Consider the following 16,796-nt stretch of genomic DNA (forward strand, 5'->3'; position numbering starts at 1 on the left):
TGTCTCTGCATTGCTTGCCTGTGATCTCCTTTTTGGTCACCTGACTTCCTCGGTGTGGTGGAGATCGTTTGTGGGTTACTCCTCTAAAGTCTCCATCGCGGCTGGTCGTAGCTATAGAAGCCTCCTCTGAGCTATTCTGCTTACGTTCTGTGACACGGCTTACTTGGTACGTAATCAACTTTTGTTACGCTCTCTGCCTTCTATTGTTCTTTTATAGTAATTATTTATTATGTTTCGCAGGAAGTGTGGGCCTTTTGCGCCAAGCTACGTGAACTGAAGTGCTGCTGTTTTGCCTTGCTGTGCTTTTATCGTCTGTTCCCGTTGTGAGAATTCTTTCCCTGCTGCTGTCAGCTTTTACAGTGGACGTCGGCGTGGACAACGGCCATATGCATGCCGGTTATCGGAGTCAGCTGGCATGCATATTGATTGACTGTTAACTTATCGTCGTGTGGACGGCAAGTTGGAGCAGTACGGCGATTCCGTTTGCTCCAGATTTTAGAGTTTTATTCAGATTGTATGTTGTTTTATTGCTTTTTGATTTGTAGTTTGGATTCTCTGTTACACCACTGGTGGGAGGCCCTTTTTCTAGCTGTGGATCACCAGTGTGGTCTTGCAGTTGGGTTATCCCCCGGTGCTACACATTAGTTTGTTGTAATATATTAAAATTTTCTTTGTTTCTTTTTATTCAGATGCGGAGTGCCGACGTGGAGGAGACTAGGGTGCCTTGGTGGTGGGATCCCTTGAGTGTACACACCTGCCTTGTTTAGTTTATTAGTGTGAGTGTGTGTGTGATAGTGTGTTGCACTTGTGTTTTGGGTGTGTTTTCTTTCTTTAGTTTGTGTGTGGCATCCCTGCCCCTCCACTGGTAAGCCTCAGCTCTGAATACCTTTTTAAGCATATTTGTACTTGAATATTTATGATTGTGCTTTTATATGGTGTTTTAGATAATTATTAATAAATTGTGAATTTGTTGATCATTGAACCTCGTCTCTGGACTGAGTATAGCGAACCTAAGTGCCTTTCTGGTGATTTAGTGTTACTTTCAGTATTCTCTGGGTGAAATTCCCAGGGTGGCGTTGTCTTTTTAAAACTGCAAAGAGTATTTACTTTATATCCCATCCTCGTCTCGCCACAAACTTGGCGTTGTTGTCGACAGGATATACTCTTTAAAACAGAGACGTGTGTTCTTCTTTTTTTGTTTGGTGTAACGTAAATTGTTTTTTTTATATTATTTTGTACAGAATAAAGGCAAAGCAGCAGCTACTTTGGTGTGGGATTTCACAGCTGTGTTACAGAGATGGAGGAAGAGTTACAGGAACTCAGGGACTTGATCGCGCAGCTGAAAGCAGACAATGAGAGGCTGCGTCAGGAGAGGGCTGTTGGGTCAGGTACTAGTGCTACACCTTCTACTTCAACTGCATCATCTGTTAACCCCCCAACGGCTGGTGTCTCTGTAGCAGAGAGACTAGTTTTTGTGCCCCGTGACAGAAAGTGCCCTATGTTTAGAGGAAAATCAGGTATAGGGTTGAATGAATGGTTGGAGGAAATAGAAGGTTGTGCTAGAGCACGTCATTTGTCTTTGGCTGATAAAGCATTTTTCCTGTTTGACCACCTAGAAGGAGAAGCACGTGAGGAGATTAAATATCGCTCTAGTGCAGAGAGGACTGATCCTGCTAAGATAATCACTATATTGCAAGAACTTTATGGCTGTTCAGAATCCTATGTAGCATTGCAGGAAGCTTTCTTCTCTAGAAAACAGCAGGAAAGTGAGACACTGCAAGAGTTTTCCCTCGCTCTCTTGGGTCTTATGGAAAAAGTTAAATCGAGTGCCCCCAATGGCATGCCCAATGCTGACGTTTTATTAAGAGATCAATTTGTTGAACAGGTCTTAGATAGTACCTTGCGGCGGGAGTTAAAGCAGCTAGTAAGGAGGCAGCCAACACTGACATTGCTGGAGATTAGAGGGGAAGCTATTAGGTGGGAACGTGAAGGGTTGCCTAGTGGCGTTAGGCATAGAAGCAGTTCTGTCCCTTCCGTTTATGGCATTCAGTATGGGGTCCATAGCGGTCCTTCAGGAATAGCCCAGTCTACCCAATTGTCTGAGATGAGCGAGATGAAGGAATTGTTAAAGTGCCAGCAGGAGCAACTTAATCAGCTCACTCAGAGCATTGCTCGATTGCAGGGCCCCCATCGAATGCCTCGCTCAGGACGGGGCGATTCCATTATATGCCGTCGTTGTCAGCAACCTGGACATTTTGCTCGGGAGTGTGATGGGGAACGCGTTCCTCGTTCCCGGCCTCCTTCGCAGGCCCCTCTGCATAATCGCAGGCACTCTCCTTTAAATACGGCTTCGGAAAACTAGCACCCTCCGTATTGCCGAGCCACAGTTCGGGTGGGGTGTCTATTGGCTCAAGGGTTGTTTCTAATGGTCCAGAGGCAGTCTCGAAATTAATTTCATCCTGTCCTCATATAGATGTGGACATGGGCGGTATAAAAGTACCTTGTTTGGTTGATACAGGGTCCATGGTCTCTACCATTACTGAAAGTTTTTTCCGCCAGTATTTTGAGTCCTGGGGTCAAGAGCGTCTCCAAGCTTGTCATTGGTTGCAGCTTAAAGCGGCTAATGGGTTGTCCATTCCTTACCTTGGCTATATCGAGCTAAGTGTAGAGCTCTGTGACAAGTTTCTTCCACAGTGTGGCGTGTTGGTCGTTAAAGATCCTCCAGGTGCAGGACCTTCCACGGTTCCGGGTGTATTGGGGATGAATGTCATTCGGAAGTGTTACCACGAGCTTTTTGGGCAACACGGTGAAGCATTGTTTAGTTTGGGCTTTGTCACAGAGGCCCCTAAACCCCTTGTGCAGGCGCTGCAAAAGTGCCATGACGTTAGTATAAGAGCCCCACTGGATTTGTCTGGCCATGTGAGAGTGAGGGGTAAGCGAGCATGTTGCATTCCGGGTGGTGTAATGAAAGTAGTGGCCGCCACCTGTTCGGAGCAATATTCAGGTGCCACTGTGTTATTTGAACCTACTGATGTTAACTTGCCTGCTGGACTTTTAGCGTCCCCTGCATTGGTTCGAGTGGTTAGAGGTACTGCATACATACCAGTTGTTAATGTAGGGACTACGGCGGTCTTGCTTTACCCTAGGACCGTTATAGGGACCCTGGAAGATGTTCATGTGGTCAGTTTGCCCGCTGGTGTGACAGAAATACCCCCTAACGTAGCCACAATGGCATCTCACACCGCCACTCCTACTGTGCAGGGTCAGATGGAAGGGATTGATTTGTCTAAACTGTCAGCAGAGGAACAGGGACAGGTGAGGTCTCTCCTTAAGAAATACAGCTCGGTCTTTTCTGCTCATGACACTGATTTGGGTTGCACTAACTTGATCTCCCATGACATTCCACTCTTAGACGATATCCCCGTGCGGCAGCGTTACAGGCGCATCCCCCCTTCAGAGTACGAGGTTGTGAAAGAGCATATTAACCAGTTGTTAGGGGCCAAGGTGATTAGAGAGAGTAGCAGCCCCTATGCTTCTCCCATTGTGCTCGTTAAGAAGAAGGATGGCAGCCCGCGCATGTGTGTTGATTATCGGCAACTGAACAACAAGACAAGGAAAGATGCATTCCCCCTGCCACGCATTGAAGAATCCTTAGATGCGCTGACTGGTGCCCGTTGGTTTTCCACCATGGATTTAGCAAGTGGCTATAATCAGGTCCCAGTTACGGAAGAGGATAGGCCCAAGACTGCCTTCTGTACTCCTTTCGGCCTATTTGAATGGAACCGAATGCCATTTGGGCTCTGTAATGCCCCTAGCACCTTCCAGAGACTAATGCAACGCCTTTTCGGTGATCAACAGTGCCAGTCTCTGCTTCTCTATCTTGATGACATTGTAATCTTTTCATCAACAGTATCGCAACATCTTGAGCGGCTGGATGTGGTGCTAGGTCGGCTTCAGCAGGAAGGTTTAAAAGCCAAGCTTGCCAAATGTGCCTTTTTCCAGCGGGAGGTTCGCTACCTAGGCCATGTCATCTCCGATCAAGGTGTCTCTACGGACCCTAGCAAGGTGGAAGTGGTGGCTAACTGGCAGCCTCCTAAGACTGTTTCGGAACTACGCTCCTTCCTTGGGTTTGCCAGCTATTATCGCCGTTTTGTGGAGGGTTTTGCCAAGTTGGCGGCACCTCTGCATAGACTGGTGGCAGAGTGGGGAGGCAGAAAATCAAAGAAGAGGTCAGAGCATGGTGTCGTGGAGAACTGGACTGCAGAGTGTGCTCAAAGTTTTGAGGCATTAAAGACTAAACTGACAACAGCACCAGTGCTCGCTTATGCAGATTTCTCTTTGCCTTTTATTTTAGAAGTGGATGCCAGCCATGCCGGCCTAGGGGCAGTGCTTTCCCAGGAGCAGGGAGGTAAGGTGAGGCCAATAGCCTATGCCAGTCGGGGTTTGAGGCCCACTGAGCGCAATATGCTAAATTATAGCTCAATGAAGCTGGAGTTTTTGGCACTTAAGTGGGCCATGACTGAGAAATTTAGAGAGTACTTGTTGGGCCATAAGTGTATTGTTTACACCGACAACAATCCTCTTAGTCACTTGTCTTCTGCTAAACTTGGGGCTACTGAACAGCGCTGGGCAGCTCAGCTCGCTTCGTTCGACTTCGACTTAAAGTACAGGTCAGGAAGGAGTAATAAGAACGCAGACGCTTTATCTCGCCAGCATCCACCTGATCCTCAGGAGATTAAAGCCATGGTTCCTGGTACAGCCTTGCCTGGACCTCTTCAACAAGCCTTGCGGCTGGGACCAGCTGAGGTATCACAAGCTGCCATTACGGTTTTGCCCCATCTCACTACTCCTGATCTTCATGCCCTCCAACAGGTCGACCCAGTGATAAAGGAGATCTTGGTGTTCTGGAGACGGAAGCAGCGACCCAGCTTTGAGGAGCGGCAGCAGCTTGCTCCACTTGCTCTGGTGCTGCTACGACAATGGGATCGTCTGATTGAAAGGGAAGGAGTTCTGTATCGTCAGGTTCATCGCCCTGACGGTGCCGAGGTGGTACTTCAGCTTTTGCTGCCTAGTGCACTAATTGAGCAGGTGTTGACTCATGTTCATCAGGAGCACGGCCATCAAGGTGTGGAAAGGACCCTAGCGCTTCTCCGCTCACGGTGCTATTGGCCAGGTATGTCTGCTGAGGTAGCTCGTTGGTGTCAGAGATGCGAACGTTGCCAAGTTGCAAAAGACACCCAACCAGCAGCTCAAAGTTTCATGGGACATTTGTTGGCTTCTCGACCAAATGAAATCTTGGCCATTGATTACACCTTGCTCGAACCTTCCCGGAATGGGCTGGAGAACGTTTTGGTGATGACTGATGTTTTCAGCAAGTATACATTGGCTGTCCCCACTCGTGACCAATGTGCTGCTACAGTGGCCCAGGTTCTCGTGACTGAGTGGTTTTCGAAGTTTGGTGTACCAGCGCGTATCCATTCCGATCAGGGTCGTAACTTTGAAAGCTCCCTGATCCAGCAGCTCTGCAGGTTTTATGGTATCGAGAAGTCCCACACTACTCCTTATCATCCGGCTGGAAATGGTCAGTGTGAACGTTTTAATAGGACTTTGCACAATTTGTTGCGGACCCTGCCAGTATCCAGAAAAAGAGACTGGAATGTATGTTTGCCCCAGTTACTCTACTGTTATAATACCACTCCCCATCAGGCTACTGGGGAAACCCCATTCTTATTGATGTTTGGGCAAGAACCCAGGTTGCCAGTGGACTTTCTGTTGGGCAGAGTACCGGACCCCATCAGTGGAGATGTGCACGAGTGGATTCAGGAGCATCAAGCCCGGCTACAGGTTGTACATGAAGGAGCCAAGGAACGATTGCAATTGGCTGCCGACCGCAGAAAGAGGCACCACGATAAAAAGGTGAAAGAGGCACCATTGAACAATGGCCAGTTGGTGTTCCTGCGCGATCTGAGTGGAAGAGGGAGATGTAAAATCCAAGATCGATGGAAACCCGTGGTATATAGAATCCTGAAGGCACCTAAAGGAGGTGGGGCAGTATATACCATTGCACCTGCAGATGATCCCAGCAGTGTGAAGCATGTTCATCGTACCTTGTTGAAGGCTGTGGTAACGGCAGCTACACCATCAGAAGGGCCTGCTCCAAGCAGTAGCTCACATGGCCCAGAAATATCCTCCCCAGAACCAGGACATGACTCATCACGTGACAGTGACCTGTTATTCCTGAGCATAGGAGCTCCTCAAGTAAATGTTTCACCATCTTACAGCCCAGTGGCAGTGATTCCAAGTAGCCCTGAGTTGTTGCTTCCACCAGAAGACCGAACTTCCGATGTTCCAGCCACTTGTACAGTTACTCCGAGTGTAGCACCAGTTCCATCTAGCTCTCTTCCTGCTCCCTCTACGAGTTCTGATACAAGAAATGTGGTGGTGCGAAAAACAACCCGGTCCACAGCTGGCCAGCATTCAAACATCCATCATCTCCCAAGACCAACAGGGGAGGTGGCACAAGGGGCTGCTAACTCTATTTCTGAGCCTAGGGTACATGCTGTCTCTGCATTTTTTAGGCCTTGGGACTAATCTGGGTGTCTTTGTAATTCATCGTCGGGGCGACGATGCAAGAAGGAGGGGTAGAATGTGGCAGGATGAATGTTATCCCTCGGTCCAACCCACTTTCAGCCTGGCCCATTAGGGGGCGCTGGTATAAATAGTGGCCATTTGAGTGTCTCTGCATTGCTTGCCTGTGATCTCCTTTTTGGTCACCTGACTTCCTCGGTGTGGTGGAGATCGTTTGTGGGTTACTCCTCTAAAGTCTCCATCGCGGCTGGTCGTAGCTATAGAAGCCTCCTCTGAGCTATTCTGCTTACGTTCTGTGACACGGCTTACTTGGTACGTAATCAACTTTTGTTACGCTCTCTGCCTTCTATTGTTCTTTTATAGTAATTATTTATTATGTTTCGCAGGAAGTGTGGGCCTTTTGCGCCAAGCTACGTGAACTGAAGTGCTGCTGTTTTGCCTTGCTGTGCTTTTATCGTCTGTTCCCGTTGTGAGAATTCTTTCCCTGCTGCTGTCAGCTTTTACAGTGGACGTCGGCGTGGACAACGGCCATATGCATGCCGGTTATCGGAGTCAGCTGGCATGCATATTGATTGACTGTTAACTTATCGTCGTGTGGACGGCAAGTTGGAGCAGTACGGCGATTCCGTTTGCTCCAGATTTTAGAGTTTTATTCAGATTGTATGTTGTTTTATTGCTTTTTGATTTGTAGTTTGGATTCTCTGTTACACCACTGGTGGGAGGCCCTTTTTCTAGCTGTGGATCACCAGTGTGGTCTTGCAGTTGGGTTATCCCCCGGTGCTACACATTAGTTTGTTGTAATATATTAAAATTTTCTTTGTTTCTTTTTATTCAGATGCGGAGTGCCGACGTGGAGGAGACTAGGGTGCCTTGGTGGTGGGATCCCTTGAGTGTACACACCTGCCTTGTTTAGTTTATTAGTGTGAGTGTGTGTGTGATAGTGTGTTGCACTTGTGTTTTGGGTGGCTAAAACTTGTATGGGTTCACCAAAAAAGATAAACAGAACATTGAAAAAACATCTCCTGGTCTCATGAGTCTCAATTTCTGATGAAACATTCAGCTCTGAAAGCAAAAAATAATCCAAACTGGTACTAATAACGTGTAACTAATAAGGTGGCTGAAAAGTGTACAATTCATGAGCTCATGCTTTAACTCATATTTGATCGAACAAAAGTAAATAAAGATAAATAAACAATATGCCCAGCATAACTACATACTTTCAGGCAATAATATTTTAGCTTGAAAATTAAAAAAAAAAAAAAAAGATTGATGTATTTTCTCTTTTTAAGGACTAATATAAGTTTTTCTTGTGAGGAAGTTAATGGGCCTCAAAGACATTAAAGAGATGTCTACAACTTGAAAGTTTGTTACATTGAAAGAAGAGAAAGAACATGCACGTCGACAGACAAACACACACAACATCCCATTCACACCCTTACAAAACACAGGCTCGTGCTCACATGCTGGGTGTTAATGTGAAAGCCTGAACACTTCAGGGACCCAGTGATCCCCAGATCCATCTCTGACCTGACAGCAGTCCTCCATTAGCCTCACACGCACACGCGCACACAAATGCCGCAACAGAATGCACTCCTAAAATACTCTGTCAGAAACACACATGTGGCACACATACAGGATACATCTGAGCTGGAGAGTAGGGGTAAAGTCATGCACAGAAGTCACAGAAACCAGACGTACAGCTGCTGAACCCAAAACATAGCACTTGGAGAAAAATATCTAAACAATTCCTTTGTGTAATTAAAATTCTCCAAATCATACAAGTAAGCACAAAAACAAAGGCACTTTAGAGAAAGCACATATTAACTAATGCAAATGTGACACGAGGTCGCCTCACCTGTCGCGATCCCCAGCTGTGATGTTATGAAGGTGATTAGCAGCTCCATCAGCACATGCCCTCAAGAGAGCTATAGAAAGAAAGATGCATATTTATCCAGTTTGTTTGAAATATATGGTGCATATTTCTAAAATTTCCTCTAAAGGTGAAACAAGATTCTCTTCAAACCTTGATCAACACTACATGTGTGTTCGTAAAGTCTCTTATGGATCAGTAACCTGGATACAGTCACTTCAGGATTTCTTGAGTCAATTTTTATTTTACCATATACCATAACTTTAATTTTTTTCCATACGCCTCATTACCATAATTAAGAAATGTGCCATTATGAGTGCGAAAAATAAAATAATTAAGGAGCTTGTATATTTAGATACGCTATCATTAGGAACCAGCTCACACGCGACATCTTTCCACTGTCACTTCTAATAAATGTAATTCACACTCGCTCTTTTTATCCCCGAAAAGTTTCCTTTCAAAACGTGTCAAGTGTTTTGTTTTTTTTTTCAAAAAACACATTTATACAAAAAGGGACTTATATAACATTAACAATGTGTTATTTTTAAGAAAGTACTTTGAACGCCAACATCAGCATTCCCAAGGTTTTTTGATAAATGGATTTACTTCAATCATTGCAGAAATGTACAAAGTTTGAATAAGGTCCAAATTTTTTAGAAAGAAACCACTTTCTCCCAATGAAAACATTACAAGCGGCGCATTCCACAGTGCCAGCAAAGCATTATGGTTAAAGCTATTTGACCCTTTAAAAGGGAAAGGCAGCGAAAGAGCACTTATCTTTTTAGCTTTAAGTAACACTCAAATGATGGGATTATTTGCCATTCTTAAAATATTATTCAAGTTGCACTAAATTAGATGCAAACCATTTGCAAATGTATGCTCTCTCTCTCTCTGCTTCTATTCTATTCAAATTTAACACGCAACCTATTTTTTAAGAGCCCTTTTCTGTTTAGGGCTGCCGTGTTCACACAAGGGAAAACTTCAAAGGATCAGCCAAAGTTTTACTTTCACCTTGTTTAAAACTAACTAAAGCCTGCACCACAGAGACGGGCAACACTCGTGCATTTTTATGTCTCTAAAGCTTTCTTTTCAAGAACTGTGTCCATTCCCCCAACCCAGTACTTTTCATACGCTTGATATAACTCTGTGTTGTGTTTGGAACACGGAACCCCCCCAAAGTTTACTTCTCATTTAATGTGAACTTAGAAAAGAAGACATTAGTCTAAATAAAGTGGTATTTAGCGTTTGAATATTACTTTGCATTCCTAGGTGTTTCATTATTAACTAAATAATGCTGAAAAGATGTTTGGCTGTGGTATAAAAAAAAAAGGAAAAAAACTCACACTCCTGGGGAAAGACGCACTGATTTTCACACATCATACATGCACATACTGAGTGAACTGTGACAAGAAATACAACAGATGTGCAACAGTGTCAACTTGAAATAGGTGCTAAAACCGACTTCCATTACTTTTACATATGGCACAACTTTTAACACATCAGCAGCACCGTGGCCTCTAAAAATACGTGAAGGACTTAACAATGTACATCACACCTACATACTGTAAATCACATTTAAACGTATGCTAAATTGGACGCAATTAGCGAGAAAAAAGGAGAAGAATGATTATTCTCACATTCTGAGTCTAACTCTCCTCACCCTTAGCTCTTAAAAAGCGACAACGCAGATGCATTTGCACTGATGTAAATAAGACGCTTATACTGAAGGTACTGCTTTTATTCATAACCTCCACCACCTGCTGCCGATGTTTCACGTCAAGAAATGATTGGAATGTAAATGACTCATTATCTCTGACAGAGAGCAAAGGCTGAGAAACTTTTCAAATGACAACTCCTTGAAAAACAGAAACTTTCCTTTAAGACCGGTGACAGACTGTAAAGCTATCAGTCATTATCTGTGTATAAGTGTGTGCATACACACACAGACACTGAATAATTTTCAGACTTCACACAAATTTGAGAACAGTAACTTCTGTCTGTCAGTTGTTTTTTTTTTGCAGCTCTGTCTATATTGCGCTCCATTTAAGCGTACAAACACATGTGGTTACAATAAATCTAAAAGCCTTACCAACAGCAGAAAAATGTTTCAAAATGATGTATTGTCATTTGTAGCAATGATTATTACATGCAATAGCGTGGCTATATTTATTTTACTTGTAGTGATCCGGTAATCTCGACACATTCTTTCTAAGTTGTAAGAAAAAGAGCTGCCAGTAGTCACTCAGTAACACTTTAGAGCCGGAGACTTCTCCTAGACAATGCTTGTTTAGATGTGCAGTACTTCCAGTACTGTCTAAAAGTCCATTTTAACTTTACATGACTTCCATCCATCCATCTTCATCCGCTTTGTCCAGGGCCGGGTCGCGGGGGCAGCAGCCTAAGCAAAGAGGCCCAGACCTCCCTCTCCCCAGCCACCTCCTCCAGCTTATCCGGGGGAATACCAAGGCGTTCCCAGGCCAGCCGAGAGATATAATCTCTCCAGCGTGTCCTGGGTCTGCCCAGGGGCCTCCTCCCGGTGGGACATGCCTGGAACACCTCACCCAGGAGGCACCCAGGGGGCATCCTTGTCAGATGCCCGAACCACCTCAGCTGGCTCCTTTCGATGTGGAGCAGCAGCTGCTCTACTCTGAGCCCCTCCCGGATGGCCGAACTTCTCACCCTATCTCTAAGGGAGAGGCCAGCCACCCTTCGGAGGAAGCTCATTTCTGCCGCTTGTATCCGCGATCTCATTCTTTCGGTCACTACCCACAGCTCGTGGCCATAGGTGAGGGTAGGGATGTAGATCGACTGGTAAATTGAGAGCTTCGCTTTTACACTCAGCTCCCCCTTCACCACGACGGACCGGTGCAGCGTCCGCATTACTGCAGCTGCAGCCCCAATCCGTCTGTCGATCTCCGGCTCCCTTCTCCCATCACTCGCGAACAAGACCCCGAGATACTTGAACTCCTCCACTTGGGGCAGGAACTCATCCCCGACCCGGAGTGGGCACTCCACCCTTTTCCGGCTGAGAACCATGGCCTCAGATTTGGAGGTGCTGATCCTCATTCCCGCTGCTTCACACTCGGCTGCGAACCGTTCCAGTGCGAGCTGGAGGCCCTCACCCGATGAAGCCAACAGAACCACATCATCTGCAAAAATCAGAGATGAGATTCTGAGGCCACCAAAGCGAAAGCCCTCCGCCACTTGGCTGCGCCTAGAAATCCTGTCCATAAAAATTATGAACAGAACCGGAGACAAAGGGCAGCCCTGGCGGAGCCCATCACCCACCAGGAACGAGTCCGACTTATTGCCGGCAATGCGAACCAAGCTCTTGCAACGGTTGTATAGGGATCGAATGGCCCGTAGCAATGGGCCAGACACCCCATATTCCCGCAACACCTCCCACAGGACACCCCGAGGGACACGGTCGAATGCCTTCTCCAAGTCCACAAAACACATGTAGACTGGTTGGGCAAACTCCCATGCACCCTCAAGTATCCTGGAGAGGATAAAGAGCTGGTCCAGTGTTCCGCGACCAGGACGAAAACCGCATTGTTCCTCCTGTATCCGAGGTTCGACTAACGGACGCACTCTCCTTTCCAGCACCCTGGCATAGACTTTCCCAGGGAGGCTGAGGAGTGTGATCCCCCTGTAGTTGGAACACCCCCTCCGGTCCCCTTTCTTAAAGATGGGGACCACCACCCCGGTCTGCCAGTCCACAGGTACTGCCCCTGATCTCCACGCAACATTGCAGAGGCGTGTCAACCAGGACAGCCCTACAACGTCCAGAGCCTTCAGGATCTCGGGGCGGACCTCATCAACACCAGGGGCTCTGCCACCAAGGAGTTGTTTAACTGCCTCAGTGACCTCGCCCCCGGAAATTGGCGGGTCATTCCCCTCATCCCCAGACTCTGCTTCCTCCTCGGAAGACGTGTCAGTGGGATTAAGGAGGTCCTCGAAGTATTCCTTCCACCGCCTGACAATTTTCTCAGTCGACGTCAGCAGCGCTCCGCCAGCACTATACACAGTGCAGGTAGAGCACCGCTTTCCCCTCCTGAGACGTCTGACGGTTTGCCAGAATCTCTTCGAGGCAGTCCGAAAGTCTTTTTCCATGGCCTCTCCGAACTCCTCCCACACCCGAGTTTTTGCTTCAGCCACTGCCCGAGCCGCATTCCGCTTGGCCTGTCAATACCTGTCGGCTGCCTCCGGAGTCCCACAGGCTAACCAAGCCCGATAGGACTCCTTCTTCAGCCTGGTGGCTCCCTTCACCTCTGGTGTCCACCATTTGGTTCGGGGATTACCACCACGGCAGGCACCAACCACCTTGCGGCCGCAGCTCAATGCAGCAGCTTCGGCAATGGAGACGCTGAACATGGTCCATTCGGACTCAATGTCCCCAGTCTCCCTCGGAATGCTGTTGAAGCTCTGCCAGAGGTGTGCGTTGAAGATCTCGCGGACTGGGGCCTCTGCTAGACGTTCCCAGCACACCCTCACTACGCGTTTAGGTGCACCAGGTCTGTCCAGCGTCTTCCCCCGCCACCTGATCCAACTCACCACCAGGTGGTGATCAGTTGACAGCTCAGCCCCTCTCTTTACCCGAGTGTCCAGAACATATGGTCGCAGATCTGCTGATACGATTACAAAATCGATCATCGACCTACGGCCTAGAGCGTCCTGGTGCCACGTGCACTTATGGACACTCTTATGTTCGAACAGGGTGTTCGTTATGGCCAAACTGTGATTAGCACAGAAGTCCAATAACAGAGCACCGCTCGGGTTCAGATCAGGGAGGCCGTTCCTCCCAATCACGCCCCTCCAGGTCTCGCTGTCGTTACCCACGTGAGCATTGAAGTCTCCCAGCAGGACAACAGAGTCTCCAGGTGGAGCACCCTCCAGCACCCCCCCAGGGACTCTAAGAAGGCTGGGTACTCTGAACTGCCACTCGGCGCATAAGCGCAGATGACAGTCAGGACCCGTTCCCCGACCCTAAGGCGCAGGGAACAAACCCTCTCGTCCACCGGGAAAAACCCCAACGTACCGGCAGCAAGCCGAGGGGATATTAGGATACCCACCCCAGCCCGCCGCCTCTCACCAGGGGCAACTCCAGACTGAGACAGAGTCCAGCCCCTCTCCAGGAGACTGGTTCCAGAGCCCAAGCCATGTGTAGAGGTGAGCCCGACTATATCTAGCCGGTACCTCTCAACCTCACGCACTAACTCAGGCTCCTTCCCCACCAGAGAGGTGACATTCCATGTCCCTATTGCTAGTCTTGGCAGCCGGGGGTCAGTCCTCCAGGGCCTCCGCTCCTGGCCGCCACCCGGCACACAATGCACCCGACCCCTATGGCGCCTCCTGCGGGTGGTGGGCCTGCAGGAGGATGGGCCCATGTCTCCTCTTCGGGCTGTGCCCAGCCAGGCCCCATGGACTAAGGCCCAGCCACCAGACGCTCGCCCTCGGGCACCCTCCCCGGGCCTGGCTCCAGGGCGGGGCCCCGGTAACCCTATCCCGGGCAGGGTAAACTGTTCCCTCGGTGTGCTTTTCATAAGGGTCTTATGAATCGCTCTTTGTCTGGTCCCTCACCCAGGGCCAATTTGCCATGGGAGACCCTACCAGGGGGCAAAAGCCCCCAGACAACATAGCCCCTGGGATCCCTGTGACACACAAACCCCTCCACCACGATAAGGTAGCGATTCAAGGAGGGGCTTTACATGACTTTAAAATGCAAATAGAAAATCTTATAAAAGATTGTTTTTACAACCTCCTGCCTGACTTAAAATAAGGACAGTTTACAGCGATGAGTTAAAAAAAAAAAGCAATCTCATAAAATAATAATAATTGAGCAGTGGTGTAACAGCACAAAACCAAAAGCTATGTATTTGTTAAGCAAGCAAGAAACTACCTGTTCTTAACAAGTGTTAGCATGACTCTGCTCAATAGGCGACCAATTAATTTGTTATATTTACAGTTTATTTCGAGTAAATGGGTTAAGAATTAACATTTTGCTGCAAATACAATGATTTCTTGGTGAATGATCATCTTGCAAGAGGTGTTTGCAGACACACAGACAGTGATTTGGTGTATTATAGTGAGAATTTTTGCATGTTAAATGTCAACTGTTACGGTCCTTTTCTTGTGTTGCAGGTCTGCCTCATGAGCCACAGCTGAGGTGTGTTCCAGCTCGTCAGCCACGGCATATAGTCTGCCATCCTAAACTGCCACAGCCCTGCCACTTTCCCCATTTTTGCCAGAGCTGTGAGCTGTAGTGTTTTGGGCAGCGGGCCTTAGTGTGTATGGGTGTGAGAACTTAAACTCTGTGAACTTTGGTTTTCTTTCTTTTATTGTAAGCAAAGGTGTGCCCTTATTGTGTTAATTAGTTCATCCTTGTGGAAGCAGGTAGGGGTTCTCTGCCATTTTTGTTTCAACTGTTTTCTCCTGTTTTTGGTTAGACAGGGAGCTCAGCCATTGTATTTTGTTTTGGTTAGTGAGTACTTTGTTTGATTTTTAGCTAAAGGGGGTGTTTTGTTTGTTGTTTTGGCCTTGGAGACCCTGAAGAAAAGAGCTTCCCTGTGTTCATTTTTACTGTAGTAGTTTTGGGCAATAAATCACGTTTAAATGACCTCTATTCTCCAGTAGTTCATGTGTTCTCTTTCACTTTGTGTTACCCCTCACTCCAGTCAACACTTCGTTTTTAAGTGGGGCGTAACATCAACTGATGTAGAGGCCTGAAATATATTCCTCCATAGCTTTGCCAGTGGTCAGAAAATTGCTTGAGAAGCATTTATTTGGTCAGACAGTCAGCTGACACGTGCCTGATAATCCCCATTTAAAGACATTTTATACATGATACGGTGTGGCCATGCTGAAGTAAACTGAATTAGCATCAGCCCTTAGGACCAGGTTGGACCAAATGCCTGTGACTCACTGGCTAATTTTCTATGGTTACTTGTATTTTTTTCCCTCTAAATTGTCACTGTGAAGGCCTTTGATTCATTTCTGCATGTCAAATACTCAGAAAGTGAGTTCTCCCGTTTTAACACTGCTATTCTTGACACAAATCCTTTAGAGTCAGAAATGTGCATACAACAGATTTCTCAATGTCCCATTTGTCTTCATCACAGTAAATGGCTCAAGTGGGTAAACCGAACTTGAGAAAGATTATCTCTCCATCTGTACTCTATCCGCAGGCAGTAAAATCTAATTACTGTTATTCTGTTGTTTGAAGAAGACCACAAATACAACAATTAACTCATCTTCTCCTTCACATCAGGGCATTTGAGCCTAACAAGCTCATTCACATACATACAAACACAGCAGCATAAAGGTTTTGGGAACCCAGAATTTATGTCACTGTTAAACTGATGTCCAAAAGGCATGATGTTAAATATTAAATATTACTTTCTACATTATTATTTTTATTTTGTATAATTTCAAAGGAAAGAGTGAAGGAGTGCTATGCTAAAGTTCGGGCAGAGTTCAAGCTTTCATAACTTTTACCAAGGTCTCAGACCTTTATTACTCTGTTAAGGCTATGGCTTAACAGAGTGTCCTTTTACCTTGTTCAAAAGCTAAAAGGACATAGGATGCAAATTTCAAAGTTATACATAGTGCTTAGACCTTGTCCTATCAATCAGCAGTCATGGGTTCCTCTAAGCAGCTGCCTAGCATTCTGAAAATAATTGATGCCCATAGAGAACAGACGAAAAATGGTTTTGGGGTAGCCACTTGCTCATTTAATAATCCAGTTAAGAAATAGAAATTAACAAGTATGTGGAGGTCATGCTAAGATCTATAAGAGAACTTTCCAAGAAAATTGTTCACAGGGTGAGCAGAATGGCAAATCACTTATTTCTCCAAAAGAGGCCTTGAAGAAGATTTTGAAGCCTCTGTAGTGGTGGTGTAACAATCCTAATGTATCTTGGAAACAGGGTCTGTGGACTGATAAAGTTATAACAGTTGTGTTTTTTCTATATTTTTGAAGCAGAAACCCATTTGGATTTTAAAAAAAGGCTGAATAAGTTTGGTGGAAGCATATGGATAAATTGTCTAAGGAGCTTGGAAAGAAAAGCGACTGGACTTGTTTAAGTTGCTTGAAGATGTTTCATCTCTCATCCGAGAAGCTTCTTCAGTTCTGAGGGTCAAATGGTGGAGAGTCCCAGATTTAAACCCAGTGGGAGTTTCCCCCCAAAGAGGGACAAAGGACCCCCTGATGATCCTCTACCTAATCACATGAGCCGAGGTGTGAAACTGGGTGTGGGTCACAATCAGCCAGGGTTTCGGGTGAGCTCATTGTGAAACCTGGCCCGTCCCTATCATGTGATTTCCTGAGGTCAGATGGCCC

The 16,796-nt window shown here is 46.6% G+C and overlaps 1 protein-coding gene across 2 annotated transcripts in view; it reads right to left on the reverse strand.

The window, feature by feature from the left end:
- tpk1 (thiamin pyrophosphokinase 1) overlaps positions 1-16,796 on the reverse strand; it is a 99,841-nt gene that overhangs the window by 61,333 nt on the left and 21,712 nt on the right. For both annotated transcript variants that reach the window (XM_086306023.1, XM_086306022.1), the window contains one exon: positions 8,444-8,513. In XM_086306023.1, the coding sequence (XP_086162149.1) occupies positions 8,444-8,513 (70 nt within the window). The remainder of the gene's footprint in view (positions 1-8,443; positions 8,514-16,796) is intronic.

This window comes from Aulonocara sp. 'chitande type north' Nkhata Bay, linkage group LG9 (assembly GCF_057382095.1).
Source record: "Aulonocara sp. 'chitande type north' Nkhata Bay isolate Kocher_YH1m ecotype deep benthic linkage group LG9, A_spYH_male_GT1.1, whole genome shotgun sequence".
Lineage (NCBI taxonomy): Eukaryota > Metazoa > Chordata > Actinopteri > Cichliformes > Cichlidae > Aulonocara > Aulonocara sp. 'chitande type north' Nkhata Bay.